The sequence below is a fragment of the Pongo abelii genome, chromosome 6 (assembly GCF_028885655.2).
Source record: "Pongo abelii isolate AG06213 chromosome 6, NHGRI_mPonAbe1-v2.0_pri, whole genome shotgun sequence".
Taxonomy (NCBI): Eukaryota; Metazoa; Chordata; class Mammalia; order Primates; family Hominidae; genus Pongo; species Pongo abelii.
In genome coordinates, this window is record NC_071991.2 from 13,811,498 (window position 1) to 13,829,422 (window position 17,925).

At 42.6% G+C, this 17,925-nt stretch overlaps 1 protein-coding gene across 14 annotated transcripts in view; it reads right to left on the reverse strand.

The window, feature by feature from the left end:
* The window catches only part of GTF2I (general transcription factor IIi), a 104,259-nt gene that overhangs the window by 51,101 nt on the left and 35,233 nt on the right, over positions 1-17,925 (reverse strand). For all 14 annotated transcript variants that reach the window (XM_024249943.3, XM_063725681.1, XM_063725673.1 and 11 more), the window contains 6 exons: positions 12,007-12,141; positions 10,681-10,864; positions 10,477-10,505; positions 5,952-6,006; positions 4,722-4,765; positions 60-137 (listed from right to left, as the gene is read on the reverse strand). In XM_024249943.3, coding sequence (XP_024105711.1) covers positions 60-137; positions 4,722-4,765; positions 5,952-6,006; positions 10,477-10,505; positions 10,681-10,864; positions 12,007-12,141 — 525 coding nt within the window. The remainder of the gene's footprint in view (positions 1-59; positions 138-4,721; positions 4,766-5,951; positions 6,007-10,476; positions 10,506-10,680; positions 10,865-12,006; positions 12,142-17,925) is intronic.

Genomic DNA, 17,925 nt, shown 5'->3' on the forward strand with positions numbered 1-17,925 from the left:
AATTTTAATTTTAGCCACACACAATTTTTAGAAAGAAAAATTGCATTAACTCGAATTACCTTGAATGTTATATTGATAATAATCAGGATCTTCTGATTCTTCCTTTACTGTCACAGCTGCCATTTCCAGGGAAATGCCTAGAAAAGCAAATGCAATATGATTGCATGTCAGAACTTTCAGCTAGATTGTGTAGGGAAATCCTCTCTGCCCTCTCTATAAATACAGCAATGCATATTTATTTTAAGTAAAGACTTTAAGTCTTTGAAAAGACAAAAGTTTGCTAGGTAGCAGAAGGTAAAAATCACCCATAATCCCAGCCAATGCAAAGTTTTAACCATTTATTAATATTCTGCAATTATGTGCTGCTCTTTTCTCCAGCGAATTCTTATCTTTAGAATTAAAGAAAATTTTACCACACTCTCTTTTCACTTAATATTAAAAATACTTTTATAAACCATTGAAACACACTTATAAACATCAGTTTTAATAACTCAGTATTCCAAAGGAGAGATAGCATAATGGTTAACAATTTCAATAATGAGATACATTGGTTTTTTTTCACCGAATACATCCCTTTTATTACAGGGATTTGTGTAAGGGTACAAACCACACCTTTCTGCATAAAGCTTTGCCCACAATTAGGACAGATGATTTGAAGCAGACTTTTGTGGCCAAATACAAAAGAGTACATGTTGTGTAATTCCACTCATATGAAGGTCAAAATAGGCAAAAGCAATCGATGTTATTAAAAAGTTGACTTTGGGAAGGGCCGAGATTGTGCCACTGCACTCCAGCCTGGGTGACACGGCGAGACTCCCTCTCAAAAAAAAAGAAAAAGAAATGAACAATGCATGGGTGCACATACACATTTCAAGCTGAGATATTCAACCATAGTCATACCAACCCTAAGACGAACGAAATCGTGAGCTCTGACTTGGGCAACTTTGTAAAGAATATTTTCAACTCTAGAGAAAGAGCTCAAAGAGAGTTATTAAATTGATACACAAAGGGTATGCATCCCTGAAGCAACAAGCAAACAAAGGAATTACTTCATTGCCTTCAATCACCAAGGGGAAAGTGTTTTGCTGCTACATAGTGGTGGCAGAGGACACTGCATCTGAGACCTTTGCAACTCTCTGGGCTAACTTAGCACTTTCATGTCCATCAGTAAAAGTTAATAGAAAATTACAGCTAACAGCCAGGTACAGCGGCTCATGCCTGTAATCCCAGCACTTTGGGAGGTCCAGGCGGGCGAATCAACTGAGGTCAGGAGTTCGAGACCAGCCTGGCCAACATGGTGAAACCTCATCTCTACTAAAAATACAAAAATTAGCCGGGAGTGGTGGCATGCACCTGTAGTCCCAGCTACCCGAGAGGCTGAGGCACAAAGATCACCTGAACCCAAGAGGTGGAGGTTGCAGTGAGCGGAGATGGTACTACTACACTCCAGCCCGGGCGACACAGCAAGACTCTGTCTCAAAAAAAAAAAAAGAAAGAAAGAAAATCACAGCATTACAGCTAACAAAAAAGGCAGATCCACTGGGGATTCAGACCCTTCAGGAATAAAAATTTGGGTCACTCCAATTGGCTAAAGAACCTTACACATACTGGCTGGGTGCAGAGGCTAATGCCTGTAATCCCAGCACTTTGGGAGGCTGAGGCGGATGATTACCTGAGGTCAGGAGTTCAAGACCAGCCTGGTCAACATGGTTAAACCCCATCTCTACTAAAATAAATAAATGAATAATACAAAAATTGGCTGGGTGGCACGCGTCTGTAATCCCAGCTGCTCGGGAGGCTGAGGTGGGAGAATCGCTTGAATCTGAGACACGGAGGTTATGGTGAGCCGAGATCGCACGACTGCACTCCAGTCTGGACGACAGAGTGAGACCTTGTCTCAAAAAATATAAATAAATAAAAATAAAAAGGTAAATCCAAAAAGAAGTCTGGTAAGCTGTAGAAACGTAGACTGTGGCTACTATGCCTATTCTCTTCCTTGTCTGTTACAAATGTGTTTGTGTGAAGATTATGTGCTTGCATATACTAACTATTCTCTTCTGTGTGGTAGTATTTTGCAATAGTTTGGCTGGAGGTTTCCTTTCCATTTGTCCATTAGACTAGAGATTACTCAAATAGGTTTGGACTGCATTTAAAGAGCAGGTAATATAGCTCGCGACTGGATTTTCAGTCAGTCTCCCAGAGATGGGTGTGACTGCTGGAACACTGTGTCTCCCCATTTTGAGGAGAGGGTAAAAGTGGATTTCTTTGTAGGAAGTAAAGTTGCATCTCTTTAGACGGAACAGTTGTCTCGTTGTTGTAGAGAAGGTCAAATGTGCAGGGAAGGGTGTGTATATATGCTGAGCAGCCAAAGAGAACAGCCTGGGCCACCCACAAAACTGAGGTCTCTCAGTTGCAAACCCATCCTCTCAGTTTCTGCTGAAGTTTGAGCTCTGCACAGCAGCTGGCTCCGTGTGAGTCTCTGCCACAAGGATACACTACAGAGAGAAAGGCTAGAGGAGGAGAAGAGATCTGGGCCTTCGTTTTGACTTCTTGTCTGCATTGTCATCCCAAAAAGGTCACTCCTTGGTACCCTCGTTCAGCCTGGCCAAAGCAGGCCCTCCCATCACAACAGCTGCGCCCGGTTGGCAATGTCTCCAACACTACCAGAAGCAGCCTCCCCAAGCCCCTCAGCCACCAGCACCAGCCAAACACTACCCCACCTCAGAAGTCAGATGGAAAGCTGATGGGGTGGCAGCCACTGCCTAGAATTGTTCCTTAAAGAAAACCTTAGTATTCTCCTTTAAGTTACAAAGTTAACAACTTTATAACTAGTTAATAATCTTTTTTTTTTTTGAGATGGAGTTTCACTCTTGTTGCCCAGGCTGGAGTGCAATGGCACGATCTTGACTCAATGCAACCTCCACCTCCTGAGTTCAAACGATTCTCCTCCCTCAGCCTCTTCAGTAGCTGGGATTACAGGCGCCCACCACCACACCCAGCTAATTTTTTTTCTATTTTTAGTAGAGACTGGGTTTCACCATGTTGGCCAGGCCGGTCTCCAACTCCTGACCTCAGGTGATCCACTCACCTCAGCCCCCCAAAGTGCTGGGATTACAGGCATGAGCCACCGCACCCGGCCAACAATCTTTATATTAAATTGTCTCTGTTCCAATAACTGATATGGTTTCTGTCTCCTGACTGCACCCTGCCTATAAATGTAAATCTTATTTGCAGGATAAATTAAGAATACAAAGATGCAAAGTGTAAAAGAGAAAAAAAGAAAACCTATAATGATGCTGATGTGTAATAAAGACAGTTGAAAGAATTCGATTAAACACATGGGGTTTCTCAATTCAGCATGTTTCTTTTTAGAAGCAAACTAAATATTCAGGAGATGAATATATGAATTAAGAGGAAACATTTGCAAAATGATGATTTTTTTTTGGCACAATCTACTGAAAACCACACAAAAATTTGAGATTTCCTATGGAGTGAAAATAAAGAAAAAAGAAAAACCTTCTGTAAAACCAGCAAACAGTGTAAAAGACTCAAATACCTTTTCCAAAAAAGGATAATTCAACACTTTCTTGCAGCTCTCCCAAAATACACTTACATACATAAAAGCTCTCATTCACATGCACGCACACACACGTTAACGCGGCCCTACCCTCCTCCCCAACAACTCATTAGAGATGCCCTTAGATGGGGTCAAGCGGGGCAGGCGGCTGCCCAGGAAGCATGGCAGAATGAGAAGGCTGACGAAGGGCTGGGGAAGGGGCTGGGGAAGCTGCCGAGGGCCTGGGCAGACAGAGGGAGATGAGGGGGCAGGCAGGGCGGTGACAGCCCACTAAGGAGTGTCCCATGTGAATAAGGGGCACAGGGCCAAGCAGCGGGAGGCTTGACGGTGGCACTAGGACACAGGATAACACTGGGGAAATGATGAAATACATACATATGCTGAGAACATCTGGGTGCCATGGTTCTAGGACAGAACAGAATTATAAACAGGGGGCCGGGCGCGGTGGCTCATGCCTGTAATCCTAGGACTTTGGGAGGCTGAGGCAGGCGGATCACTTGAGGTCAGGAGTTCAAGATCAGCCTGGCCAACCTGGCGAAACCCCGTCGCTACTAAAAATACAAAAATTAGTCGGGCATGATGGTGCATGCCTGTAATCCCAGCTACTCGGGAGGCTGAGGTGGGAGAATCGCTTGAACCCAGAGGCAGAGGTTGCAGTGAGCTGAGGTCGCACCACTACACTTCAGTCTGGGTGACAAAGCAAAACTCCATCTCAAAAAATAAATAAATAAATAAGGAATTAAATAGCAATTTTATTTGAGAATTGAAAATGGTCTCCTTGGAGAGTGGAAAACAGGAGTGCAGAGGGAAGGAGGAGAGGAAGGGGGCATTCTATTGATTTTTGTAAAAAGCACTACAGAACAGTTGACCTCTTACATTATATGTCTGTACAACTGGAAAAAAAATACATTTTATCTACAAACATGTAACTGGCAAAAAACTCTGCCTACCACTTACTGAGCAAATTACCTTTCTGGGTCTTAATGTGATAACATTAACAAATAGTGTCACAGTTGTAATACATTAGTAGTGACTGCCTCTTTCTTATCAAAACAAAACAATAATTGAGTCAAACTATAACCTTCTACACTAAAGAAAAGTCTTCCTTAATTTCACCATTGATTCTAAAAGTGCTAGTACGTACCAGAATCTTCTGTGGGTTCAGTTTTCACTTTGATGGGGCCACAACTGCAAGGAGAAGAAAGCCCTGATCAAGCCACGCGCTGGTGACAGCCATTCCCACAGCATTCAAAGTCTCTGGGTCTCAAAGTGTAAGATCCCTCCCTTGACCAAGGTGGGTGCAAACCTGACTCAGCTTAAAACTGACGTATTTATTTATTGCATAAATAAGAGTTATTGGGCCGGGCACAGTGGCTCACGCCTGTAATCCCAACACATTGGGAGGCTGAGGCGGGCAGATGACGAGGTCAGGAGTTCAAGACCAGCCTGGCCAATATGGTGAAACCTCATCTCTACTAAAAATATAAAAATTAGCCAGGCGTGGTGGCGCTCACCTGAATCACTTGAACCCGGGAGGCGGAGGTTGCAGTGGGCTGAGATAATGCCACTGAACTCCAGCCTGAGCGACAGAGGGAGATTCTGTCTCCAAAAAAAAAAGAGTTATCAACTAAACTTAGTACTTTAATTTCTATCTATCTTTTGGGGAAAAAAGTACAATAAAATACTACAGAGTAGCATATTAAGACTTATCGGGCCAGGCGTGGTGCCTCATGCCTGTAATTCCAGCACTTTGGGAGGCCGAGGCGGGTGGATCACCCGGGGTCAGGAGTTCGAGACTAGCCTGGCCAACATGGTGAAACCCCATCTCTACTAAAAATACAAAAAAATTAGCCGGGTATGGTGGCACATGACTGTAGTCCCTGCTATTTGGGGGCTGAGGCAGGAGAATCGCTTGAACCCGGCGGGGGGGTCGGAGGTTGCAGTGAGCCGAGATCGTGCCACTTCACTCTAGCCTGAGCAAAAAGAGCAAAACTCCATCTCAAAAATAAAAAAAAAAAAAGAGTTATCAACTGAACTTAGTACTTTAATTTCTATCTATCTTTTGGGGAAAACAGTACAATAAAATACTACAGAATAGCATATTAACTTCCAAATACCACCCTAAGGCCAATTCACAGTGTGACGGCCAATTCACAGTGTGACGAATGCCCCCAGCTTTTCCCAGGAACTCTACTATTCAGAAATACCAAGTCAAAGAGGGCATGTTCACAAGATCCCCAAATGATATCCTTGCCTATTAAACTTTAAGATGTGTGACATAAGGCCTTTTTAATATTCTGATATCTCAATTATCTAACAACTAAAACTTTTTGAGGTGTGGGAGTTAAACAGCAGTAATGAAATTAGGTTTTACCTTCCACCTGGAGATAGTATTGACCTGTCAGCATCTGTTACCATCACACGACCACCTACGTACAAAAAAAAATTGGAGTTAGTTTTTCAACATTTCAAATATTATGTCTAAAGGCTTTAAATATAGAATGAGTGGGGTAGAACTAGGCTTTGCAGCTCGGATCACACCAGAATAAACACTGCTTTTCATCCCTTCAACCAACCACACCCTCCTTGAATGAAAAAGCTCTTATTTTCATCAATGAGAGAAATGCAGAAACATACCATTTGTCTACTAAGATGGAATATGGAGAATATGACTCTGCTGACGTATAAACGATGAAACAGATTTTTTTTTTTTTTTAGAAACAGGGTTTTACTCTGTTGCCCAGGCTGGTGTGCAGTGGCATGATCACAGCTCACTGCAGCCTCCAACTCTCAAGGATCAAGCAATCCTCCTACCTCAGCCTCCTGAGTAGCTGGGACTACAGAGGCATGCATTACCACTCCCAGCTAACTGTTTTCTATTTTTTGTAGAAATTGGATCTTGCAATGTTGCCCAGGCTGGTCTCGAACTCCTGGCCTCAAAGGAGACTCCCACTCTGGTCTCCCAAAGTGCTGAGATGAGGCTGGGCGGGGTGGCTCACACCTGTAATCCCAGCACTTTGGGAGTCTGAGATGGGTAGATTGCTTGAGGTCAGGGGTTCGAGACCAGCCTGGCCAACATGGTGAAATCACATCTCTACTAAAAAATATAAAAATTAGCCGGGTGTGGTGGTGGGTGCCTGTAATCCCAGTTACTCGGAAGGCTGAGGCAGGAGATTTTCTTGAACCCGGGAGGCGAAGGTTGTAGTGAGCCGAGATCATGCCACTGCACTCCAGCCTGGGTGACAGAGCAAGACTCCATCTCAAAATAAATAAGTAAATAAAAATAATAATTAAAAAAACTTTGAAGTCTGAAATTTAACATAGACATGATAAATATTTCTCCATCTTAGAAGAGATTTACACAAAAATCCTACCACTAACATCATACTTCATGGTCAAAGACGGAGGAATGCTTCCCTACTAATATCACAAGGTGATGTGTGCTATCGCCAATGCTGTTCGGCATTTATATGCTAGCCAGAGCAACAAGAATAAGAAATAAGAGGCACTTAAAGATTGCAAAGGAAGTGGTAAATGGTCTTGATTCTCACACAACATGGTCTCCTACATAGAAAGCCCAGAAATAAACAAAGAGTCAAATGACTTTCAACAAAGATGACAAGGATATCTTGAGGGAAAGGACAGTCTTTTCAGCAAATTGTCCTGGAATCATTGGATATCCACGTGCAAAAAGATGAACTTATACCTTTACCTTGTACAACATACAAAAATGACCTCAAAATGAACCATAGATCTAAATGTAAGAGTTAAAGCTATAAGACTTGTGGAAGAAAACACAAAAGTCATATCTTCATGCCTTTGGGTTTACGCAATGGTTTCTTAAATATGAAGTCAAAAGCATAAGTGAGGGCCGGGCGCAGTGGCTCACACCTGTAATCCCAGAACTCTGGGAGGCCAAGGCGGGTGGATAACCTGAGGTCTGGAGTTTGAGACCAGCCTGACCAATATGGTGAAACCCCGTCTCCACTAAAAATACTAAAGTTATCTGGGCGTGGTGGCGGGCACCTGTAGTCCCAGCTACTTGGGAGGCTGAGACAGGAGAATTGCTTGAACCCGGGAGGCAGAGGTTGCAGTGAGCTGAGATCATGCCACTGCACTTCAGCCTGGGTGATACAGCGAGACTCTGTCTCAAAAAAAAAAGCATAAGTATCAAAAGAATAAACTGATTTTTATCAAAATTTAAAACGTTTGTGCCTCAAAGGATACTACCAAGCAAGTGAAAAAGACAAGTTATACAATAAGAATAATGTAGATTTATTAGAATTGGAGAAAATATTCCCAAATCCTGTACTCCAGCCTGGATAACAGAGTGATACCATTGCAAAAAGAAAAAAAAAATTTTTTTTAACAAATCATCCATTAGAGACTTATATCAAGACTATATAAAAAACTCTTAAGACTCAATAATAAAAAGACAAACCCAATTTTTAAATGGGAAAAGGACCTAAATAGATATTTCTCCAAAAAATATGTATGGATGACCAATAAGCACAATGGAAGATAACACAAGCCTGTAATCCCAGCACTTTGGGAGGCCGACGCAGGCGGATCACTTGAGCTCAGGAGTTCCAGACCAGCCTGGCCAACACGGCAAAAGCTTGTCTCTACCAAAAAAGGTTCAGAAATGAGCTGGGTATGGTGGCACACGCCTGTAGTCCTAGCTACTGAGAAGCTGAGGCATCAGGATTGCTTGAGCCTGGGAGGTTGAGGCTGCACTAAGCTGAGATGTCGCCACTACACTCCAGCCTGGGTGACAGAGTGAGACCCTGTCTCAAAAAAAAGAAAAGTAAAAACACAACATCAACAATCAGTAGAGAAATTTTAAAAAATCAAACAAAAATTAGATACCACTTCACATCTATTACAATGGCTAAAATCAAGAAAGTAAGTTGGCAGCAATGTGGGGGTAACCCTCCTATCCTGCTGCGAGAATATAACATGGTATAGCCCCCTTGGAAAACAGCTTGTCAGTTTCTTCAAAGTTCAGTGTAGCAGGGCGCGATGGCTCACGCCTGTAATCTCAGCACTTTGAGAGGCCTCCCTTGATCATGAGGTCAAGAGATCGAGACCATCCTGGGCAACATGGTGAAACCACGTCTCTAGTAAAAATACAAAAATTAGCCGGGCGTGGTGGCGCGTGCCTGTAATCCCACCTGCTCAGGAGGCTGAGGCAGGTGAATCTCTTGAATCCAGGAGGCGGAGGTTGCAGTGAGCCGAGATCATGCCACTGCACTCCAACTTGGTGACAGAACGAGACTCTGTCTCAATTAAAAAAAAAAAAAAAAAAAAGTTCAGTGTAAATTTACCCTATTCCTAGTAATTGCACTCCTACATAAATATCCAAGAGATATCAAGGAATATGTCCAGACAAAAACTTGCTCAAGTATGTTCGCTGTAACATTATTCCCAATACCCAAAGGTGGAAACAACCGAAATATCCATAAACTGATGACTGGATCAACAGGCAGTATGTTCATGTCACAGAATAGTTAGTGCTCAGCAATAAAAAGAAGCTACAGATACACCCACCAAGCTCGATAAGCCTCGAGTGAGTGATGCTCAGTGAAAAAAGCTCATTTCAATAGGATACATACTACATATTCCATTTCTACAACATTCATGAAATAACAGAGACAGGGACAGTGAAAGAATCCCAAAATTAGACTGTGATGATGGGTGAAAACCCCTTAAAAACATTTTAAGATTGTAAATCTACTATTAGTGAATTATATACTTAAGACAGGTGAATTTGGCTGGGCACAGTGGCTCACGCCTGTAATTCCAGCACTTTGGGAGGCCAGGGCTGGTGGATCATTTGAGGTCAGAAGTTCGAGATCATCCTAACATGGTGAAACCCCATCTCTACTAAAAATACAAAAAATTAGCTGGGCGTGGTGGCACGCGCCTGTAATCCCAGCTACTCAGGAGGCTGAGGCAGAATTACTTGAACCCGGGAAGCAGAGGCTGCAGTGAACCAAGATCATGCCACTGCACTCCAGCCTTGGCGACAGAGCAAGACTCCGTCTCAAAAAATAATAATAATAAAAAAATAAAGCAGGTGAATTTTATGTTGTATCAATTATACCTCAATAAAGCTGCTAAAAAATTAATCTTTTCACCACAATGAGAATAAAACAAAGGTTAACAGAAAACACAATGTGTATGTTTATGTATATATAATTTTTTCCTTTCATAGTTACATGTTTAAGAGTATTCCAATGATACTGGTATTTACTTCCAAAAGTCTCAAATAAACCTGGCTCTCAAGGGTACCACTCTTTATCCTGTTTTCCCTTCAAATGAAATGGCTAGACTTCCCTAAAGGAAGCTGAAATCCACATCGTTCTTCAAGGGCCCATGGAAATGCTCTCTTCCTCATGACCTCTTTCCTGAACTATAAAGGAATCCCACCTCCAATAACATCCACAGCACTTTCTCAGAACCATTCTTGCCGTAGGGATGCGACGTTCTTGCCATGTTCATTTTACAGACTTTTCTCTCTTCCGTGAGACTCACAGCTCTCAAGTTGTAATGCTGATACACAGCTGCGTATCCTCTCCCCACCCAATGCTGTGCCCAAAAACGCCTTGCCTAGTCGATGACATTAGATCAATTAAATCCTACTCATAATTCTGGTAAGTGAGGGCAGATATATGATCTTCTCTAGAAAACAAGCAGCGGAGCTGAAAACAAAAAAACAAGTCTCCACTTTTTTAGCTCAAGGAACATTTCGTGGATTATATAAACATCTAAACAGCCCATCCAAAAATGTCTGACATCATATTCTCAAAGAAAATAAAACAGAAACCATTAAAGTGTATTAAAATCTAGCAAAACGGAGGCCAGCCAGCTATCAAGGAAGCGAAGCACTTACTTACCTACATGCTTCTTTGGCTCTAAGAAAGGTCTGCATTAAAACAAAACAAAACAAAACTCCGTATGAATACGCAAAATTATTGTAGAGCATACATTTAAATGACTTCTGTGTTAAATATGAATTTTAAAAATACATTAACATAAGCTCAATATTCAAATTTATACGAGTCAACTGTTGATGGCTACAAAGGGAGAAAGCACTTCACCTCTTAATGATGAATGAAATCCCTGCTTTGTTCTCCAAAATCCATTTCAGGGTTGCAAGATCATAGTTCTCGGGGTGTTTAAAGGCAACACCTTCTGGAAGCCCCTGCACTACCACAGCCGACTGGTCTCGCAGCATCTTCTCATATGGTACAGGTACCACTGTGGATTTGCCTAAAGCTTTCCCTGGGGGAGATGAAAAGCGGATGAACATCATTCAGTGGTAAGATTACAAAATGAAATCATCGCTAGCTTATTGTGGCTTAATAAGGGCATCCACGATTTTTTATAATATGTGATTTCAAAATTAATTAATACTACAGCATTCTATCGTCCCATGTCAGCAGAAGGTCTAAACCTGAAACTGATCCAAAGGGCCAAAATGAAAAGTAGATAAAATATTTTACTTTAAAAACTACAGAGAGAGAGCAATGGTTGGTTTCTTGCACTATTGTCTTTCTTGAAGATGGTCCCATCCTGGCATATTCTCAGGTACAATTTGGCCTCAGAATACAGAAGCCCAGCACATCCAACTATTACCATAAAATACCAGGAACGTTTCGGCTAATATTCTCATTGAAAACTTATCAGGGAAACACAAACCTCCCATTTACAAATGTGTATATACTGTCAACCTATTGGGCAGCGAGCCTCACACATACTGAAAATCCCATTCCAGAGAATTGATTTTCACCTATGACCCCGCAGTAAAACCTCAATCTCCTCCTTTGACTGTTTTTGTGTAAGAGCTTTGTTTTATGATGTGACAAGAGTAACAAAAGGTAGCTTTGCAGGGAATTGGAGAGATAAGCATGTATATTAGAAAGAAACAGTTCGGCCGGGCGTGGTGGCTCACGCCTGTAATCCCAGCACTTTGGGAGGCCAAGGTGGGCGGATCACCTGAGATCAGGAGTTCGAGACCAGCCTGGCAAATGTGGTGAAACCCCATCTCTACTAAAATTTAATACAAAAATTAGCCGGGCATGGTGGCGGACACCTGTAATCCTAGTTACTCGGGGGGCTGAGGCAGGAGAATCATTTGAAACCGGGAGGCAGAGGTTGCAGTGAGCCGAGATCGTGCCACGGCACTCCAGCCTGGGTGACAGAGCGAGACTCCATCTCAAAAAAGAGAAAGAAACAGCTCTACTGGCCACACTTCTTCCTGGGTTCCTTCGAAATGGAAGTGGAAGAAAAGTAAGGTTATTGCTAATCCATTCAATCAGTGAAAATGTGTGTCATATGATTTTTGAATCAGTTACATAATCTCCCCTTTAGAAAACTCAATTATATAATGTATCTTTTAGAAAAATTAAGTGTATTGTTTTTACCATAGCAAAAGCAGAAATAGTCCTCAACTGTTTTTCTGAGTGTTTCAATTTCTACAGCATCTACACTCATCCGATTTGCCTGGGTTGTAGATTTCATTTTATGCATCTCTGCAGCTTTTTCTTCTTCTTCAACACCTGTAAAAAAAAAAAAATAAATAAAATAATAATAATAATAAAAAGGTCCATATCCATTATCTTAATATTTGGTTTTTAGTAAAAATCGTTTTCCTGTATCCTAACAGGGAAAACTATTTTTATCATGTATTCTAACAGGAAAAAATTATTTCTTAACCATTCTTTAACATTTATTAATCATTGTAACCAATGATTTGTTATTTTGTAACAAAATAACAAGTCATTTGTGATTTGTTATAAAAGCAAAAAAGAGGCCAAGCCCAAGGGCTCACGCCTGTAATTCCACCACCTTGGGAGGCTGAAGCAGGAGGATTGCTTGAGCCCAGGAGTTCAAGGCCAGCTTTGGCAACATAACAAGGACTCATGTCTGCAAAAAAATGAAAATAGCCAGGTATAATGGTGTGTGTCTGCAGTCCTAGCTGTCTGGGGGCTGACGTGAGGATTGCTTGAGTCTAGAAGTTTAAGGCTGCACTGAGCTATGATCGGGCCGAGAACATACCACTGCACTCCAGCCTGAGTGACAGAGAGAGACTGTCTGTCTTAAATTTAAAAAAAAAAAAAAAAAAAAAAAGGCCAGGTGCGGTGGCTCACACCTATAATCCCAGCACTTTGGGAGTCCGAGGCTGGCAGATGACAAGGTCAAGAGATCGAGAGCATCCTGGTCAACATGGTGAAACCCCGTCTCTACCAAAAATACAAAAATTAGCTGGGCATGGTGGCACACACCTGTAGTCTCAGCTACTTGGGAGGCTGAGGCAGGAGAATTGCTTGAACCCGGGAGGTGGAGGGTGCAGTGAGCCAAGATTGCGCCACTGCACTCCAGCCTGGCGACAGAGCGAGAATCTGTCTCAAAAAAATAAAAAATAAAAGGCAGGGAGATGGAGATTTAAAAGGGAACTTTTCAAATAAAAAATCTAAAATACGTAAATGAGATGAATGAAAGTAATATGAAATGGTGACCATCTCTGAAATAAGTGTAGCTATAGCTAAAAATACTACATACTAGTACCCTTGTACTACTTTTAAAAAGAAAATTTGTATTGGTTACAAATTTAAATATGAGAAGATTATCAACACAAAAAAATTCTAGGCTTACAAAGTCTAGCACAGTAACAAATAGATACATGTGGCACTTGAAACTTGGCTGGTCCAAATTCAGATGTTTCATGAGTGTGCAATACACACTGGATTTTGAAGACTTAGTACAAAAAAAGTATGACAAATATCCCATTAATAATTTTTTCTTTTTTTTTTCTGGAGACGGAGTCTTGCTCTGTCACCAGGCTGGAGTGCAGTGGCGCGATCTCAGCTCACTGCAATCTTCACCTCCCAGGTTCAAATGATTCTCCTGCCTCAGCCTCCCGAGTAGCTGGGATTACAGGTGCGCGCCACCACTCCCAGCTAATTTTTGTATTTTTAGTAGAGACGGGGTTTCACCATGTTGGCCAGATGGTCTCGATCTCCTGACCTCGTGATCCGCCTGCCTCTGCCTCCCAAAGTGCTGGGATTACAGGCATGAGCCACTGCACCCAGCCCATTAATAATTTTTAAATTGATTACATGTTGAAATATTTTAGATATAATAAGTTAAAGTATTACCAGTAAAATGAATTTCACTTGTTTTTCTTTATTTTTCTTTAATGTTCTAACTAGAAAGTTTTAAATTATGTGAGAGACTCACATGATACTTTTTTCTGCTGAACAACGCTTTTCTAAATCCCAGAAAAGGGCTCAGAATTCTCCTGAAGAATTTCTATGATTGCCTCATAAACCTATTGATTACATTCCAGAAGACCATTATTGCTCCTTATCTGCAAAGTACTTTATACAAACAAGTAAGAGGTACTTGAGAATTAGGCCGGGTGCAGTGGCTCATGCCTGTAATCCCAGCACTTTGGGAGGCCAAGGAGGGCGGATCACCTGAGGTCAGGAGTTTAAGATCAGCCTGGCCAACATGGTGAAACCCCATCTCTACTAAAAAATACAAAACATTAGCCAGGCGTGGTGGCGGGTGCCTGTAGTCCCAGCTACTTGGGAGGTAGAGGCAGGAGAATGGCGTGAACCTGGGAGGCGAAGCTTGCAGTGAGCTGAGATCGCGCCACTGTACTCTAGCCTGAGCGACAGAGCGAGACTCTGTCTCAAAAAAAAAAAAAAATTAGCCGGGTGTAGTGACACACGCCTGTAATCCCAGCTACTTGGGAGGCTGAGGCAGGAGACTTGCTTGAACCTGAGAGGCAGAAGTTGCAGTGAGCCAAGATCGCGCCACTGCACTCCATGGGCGATAGTGAGACTCTGTCTCAATAAAAAGAGAAGGAGAATTAGATACAGAAATCATTCTCCATGGATCAAATTATTAACAATGTCAGTCACGGTGGCTCATGCCGGTAATCCCAGCACTTTGGGAGGCGAAGGTGGGTGGATTACTTGAGGTAAGGAGTTCGAGACCAGCCTGGCCAACATGGCAAATCCCCATCTCTACTAAAAATACAAAAATCAGCCGGGTGTGCCTGTAATCCCAGCTACTCGGGAGGCTGAGACAGAAGAATCGCTTGAACCTGGGAGGCTGAGGTTGCAGTGAGCCAAGATCACGCCACTGCACTCCAGCCTGGGTGACAGGGCGAGACTCCTTCTTAAAAAAAAAAAAATTATTAGCAATGAAAACAAAGTATGAATACTGATGGACAGTGACTACAGCTTGCAGCTGAGGACAGCGCCCTTAATGCTTAGTTCTAACCAGTGGAGAACCACATAAGCCAGGCAGGACAGGGAAGGGGAGAATAAGTACAGCTGCAGGCGGGCTTATGGTATTGGTGGGGCAGACAGCAGCTGATACACACACAGTCAAAACAGCATTATTAGTATAAAGAAACACAGAAACATAATCAACGCCTGAACATTTCTCAACATTATAATAATGACAACATTTTAAAAATAGGTTACTAACATAAAGCTTAGAAAATTACAGCATGGGGGTAAGGGACAGGGGGAGGAATACAGTGGCAGGGGATAGTTTTTAAAAGAAACTAAAAATACAATTGGAAATTAAAATTCGTGAATTAACAAAACTTTTTATTCACTAATAAATTGCTGAATGTATCACAAATTTACTCTAAACTGACATCAGAAGTTTAACTTTAGACCTTAGTGGCATACAGGCATCTGCAGGTTCAGTTCCAAACCACCACAATGATGCAAGTACAAAGTCAAGTCACACAGATGTTTTGGTTTCCCAATGCATATAAAAGTTACATTGACTCTTGCTTTCATGAAAGGTCTCTCTGTAGTGTGAGGCTATTCGGTAGCATTTTACCCAGAGTAGAACTTGTTTCAAAATTGGAGTCAATCCTCTGAAACCCTGCCATTGCTTTATGAACTAAGTTTATGTCATACTCTAAATCCTTTGTTATCATTTCAACAATGTTCACGGAGGTTGCAGTGAGCTGAGATCGTGCCATTGCACTCCAGCCTGGGCAACAAGAGCAAAACTCTGTCTCAAAAAAAAAACTAAATAAAAAATAAAAATAAAATGGCAAGCATCTCCTTATACACCTCCATCAGGACTCTGTGAGTGACTGTGAGCAGTCATATTTTGAAAGCAATCTTTTTTTTCTGAGCAGTAGGTCTCAAAAGTGGGTTTAAAATATTCAGTGAACAATGCTATAAAGAGATGTGCTGTCATCCAGGCTTTATTGTTCTATCGATAGAGCACAGGCAGAGCAGATTTAGTGTAACTCTTCAGGACCCCAGGATTTTCAGAATGGTAAATGAACATGGCTTCAAAGTAACCAGCGGCATTAACCCCTCACAAGGAATTCAGCCTGTCCTTTGAAGCTTTGAAGCCAGGAATGAACTTCTCTCTAGCTAGCAAAGTCCTAGAGAGTATCTTCCAATATAAGGCTGTTTTGTCTACGTTGAAAATCGGTTTTGTGAGTGTAGCCATCTTCATGAATTACCTCAGCTAGATCTTCTAAAGAACTTGCTGCAGTTTCTACATCAAGCACTTGCTACTTTACCTTGCACTTTTATGTTATAGAGACTCTGTCTTTCCTTTTTTTTGAGACAGATCTCAAGAGTCCAGGCTGGAGTGCAATGGCGTGGTCTCAGCTCACTGCAATCTCCGCCTCTTGGGCTCAAACGATTCTTGTACCTCAGCCTCCAGAGCAGCTGGGACTACAGGTGCGCACCACCAGGCCTGGCTAATTTTTTGTATTTTAGAAGAGACGGAGTTTCACCAGGGTGCCTAGGGTGGTCTTGAACTCCTGAGCTCAGGCGATCTGCCCGCCTCAGCCTCCCAAAGTGCTGGGATTACAGGCGTGAGCCACCACCCCCAGCCGACTGTGTCTTTCCTTAAACCTCATAAGCCAACCTCTGCTAGCTTCCAGTTTTTTTTCTGCAGCTTCCTCACCCATCTCAGCCTTCACAGAATTGAAGAGTTAGGGCCTCACTCTGGATTACGCTGTGGCTTAAGGGAATGCTGTGGCTGGTTTGATCTTCTATCCACACCATTCAAACTTTCTTCCTGTCAGCAATAAGCTGTTTTGCTTTATCATTTGCGTGTTCACTGGAGCACACTTTTCATTTCCTTTGAGAACTTTTCCTATGCATTCTCCACCTGGCTAACTGTTCAGCCTAGCTTTCAGCCTACCTCAGCTGCCGACATGCCTTCCTCACTAAGCTTCATCATTTCTGCTTTTGATGTAAAGTGAGCAGCCTGCAACTCTTCCTTTCACTTGAACACTCAGAGGCCACTATAGGTCTATTAATTGGCCTAATTTCTTTTTTTTTTCGTTGAGACGGAGTCTTGCTCTTTCGCCAGGCTGGAGTGCAGTGGCGCAATCTTGGCTCACTGCAACCTCCACCTCCCAGGTTCAAGCGATTCTCCTGCCTCCCGAATAGCTGGGACTATAAGCGCGCGCCACCACATCCAGCTAATTTTTGTATTTTTAGTAGAGATGGGGTTTCACCATGTTGGCCAGGATGGTCTTGATCTCTTGACCTCGTGGTCCACCCATCTCGGCCTCCCAAAGTGCTAGGATGACAGGCATGAGCCACTGCGCCTGGCTGGCCTAATTTCAATATTGTGTCTCAGGGACCAGGGAGGCCTGAGGAAAGGGAATGATGGGGGACCAGGCGATTGGTGAAGCAGTCAGAACACATATTTACCTATTAGGTTTGCCATCTTATATGTGTGTGTTCGAGGACTCCCAGTACAATTACAATAGTAACATCAAAGATCACTGATCTCAATACCTTGAACCAAGGAGGCAGAGGATGCAGTGAGCTGAGATCACACCACTGCACTCCAGCCTGGGTGACGAAGCAAACCTCCATCTCAAAAAAAAAAAAAAAAAAAATCCACCACAGCGGATACAATAATCATGAAAAAGTCTCAAATAATGCTATGCCAAGAGTTACCAAAATGCAACACAGAGAACCAAGTAAGCACATGCTGCAGGAAAAATGGCACCAACAGACTTGACACAAGGTTGCCACAAATCTTCAATGTGTGAAAACTGCAGTGTCTGCAAGGCACAAAAAAAAAAATGATGTATGCCCGGTTGGGCGCAGTGGCTCACGCCTGTAATCCCAACACTTTGGGAGGCCGAGGCGGGCAGATAACCTGAGGTCGGGAGTACGAGACCAGCCTGGCCAACATGGAGAAACCCTGTCTCTACTAAAAATACAAAATTAGCTGGGCGTGGTGGTGTATGCCTATAATCCCAGCTACTCGGGAGGCTGAGGCAGGAGAATCACTTGAACCCAAGAGGCGGAGGTTGCGATGAG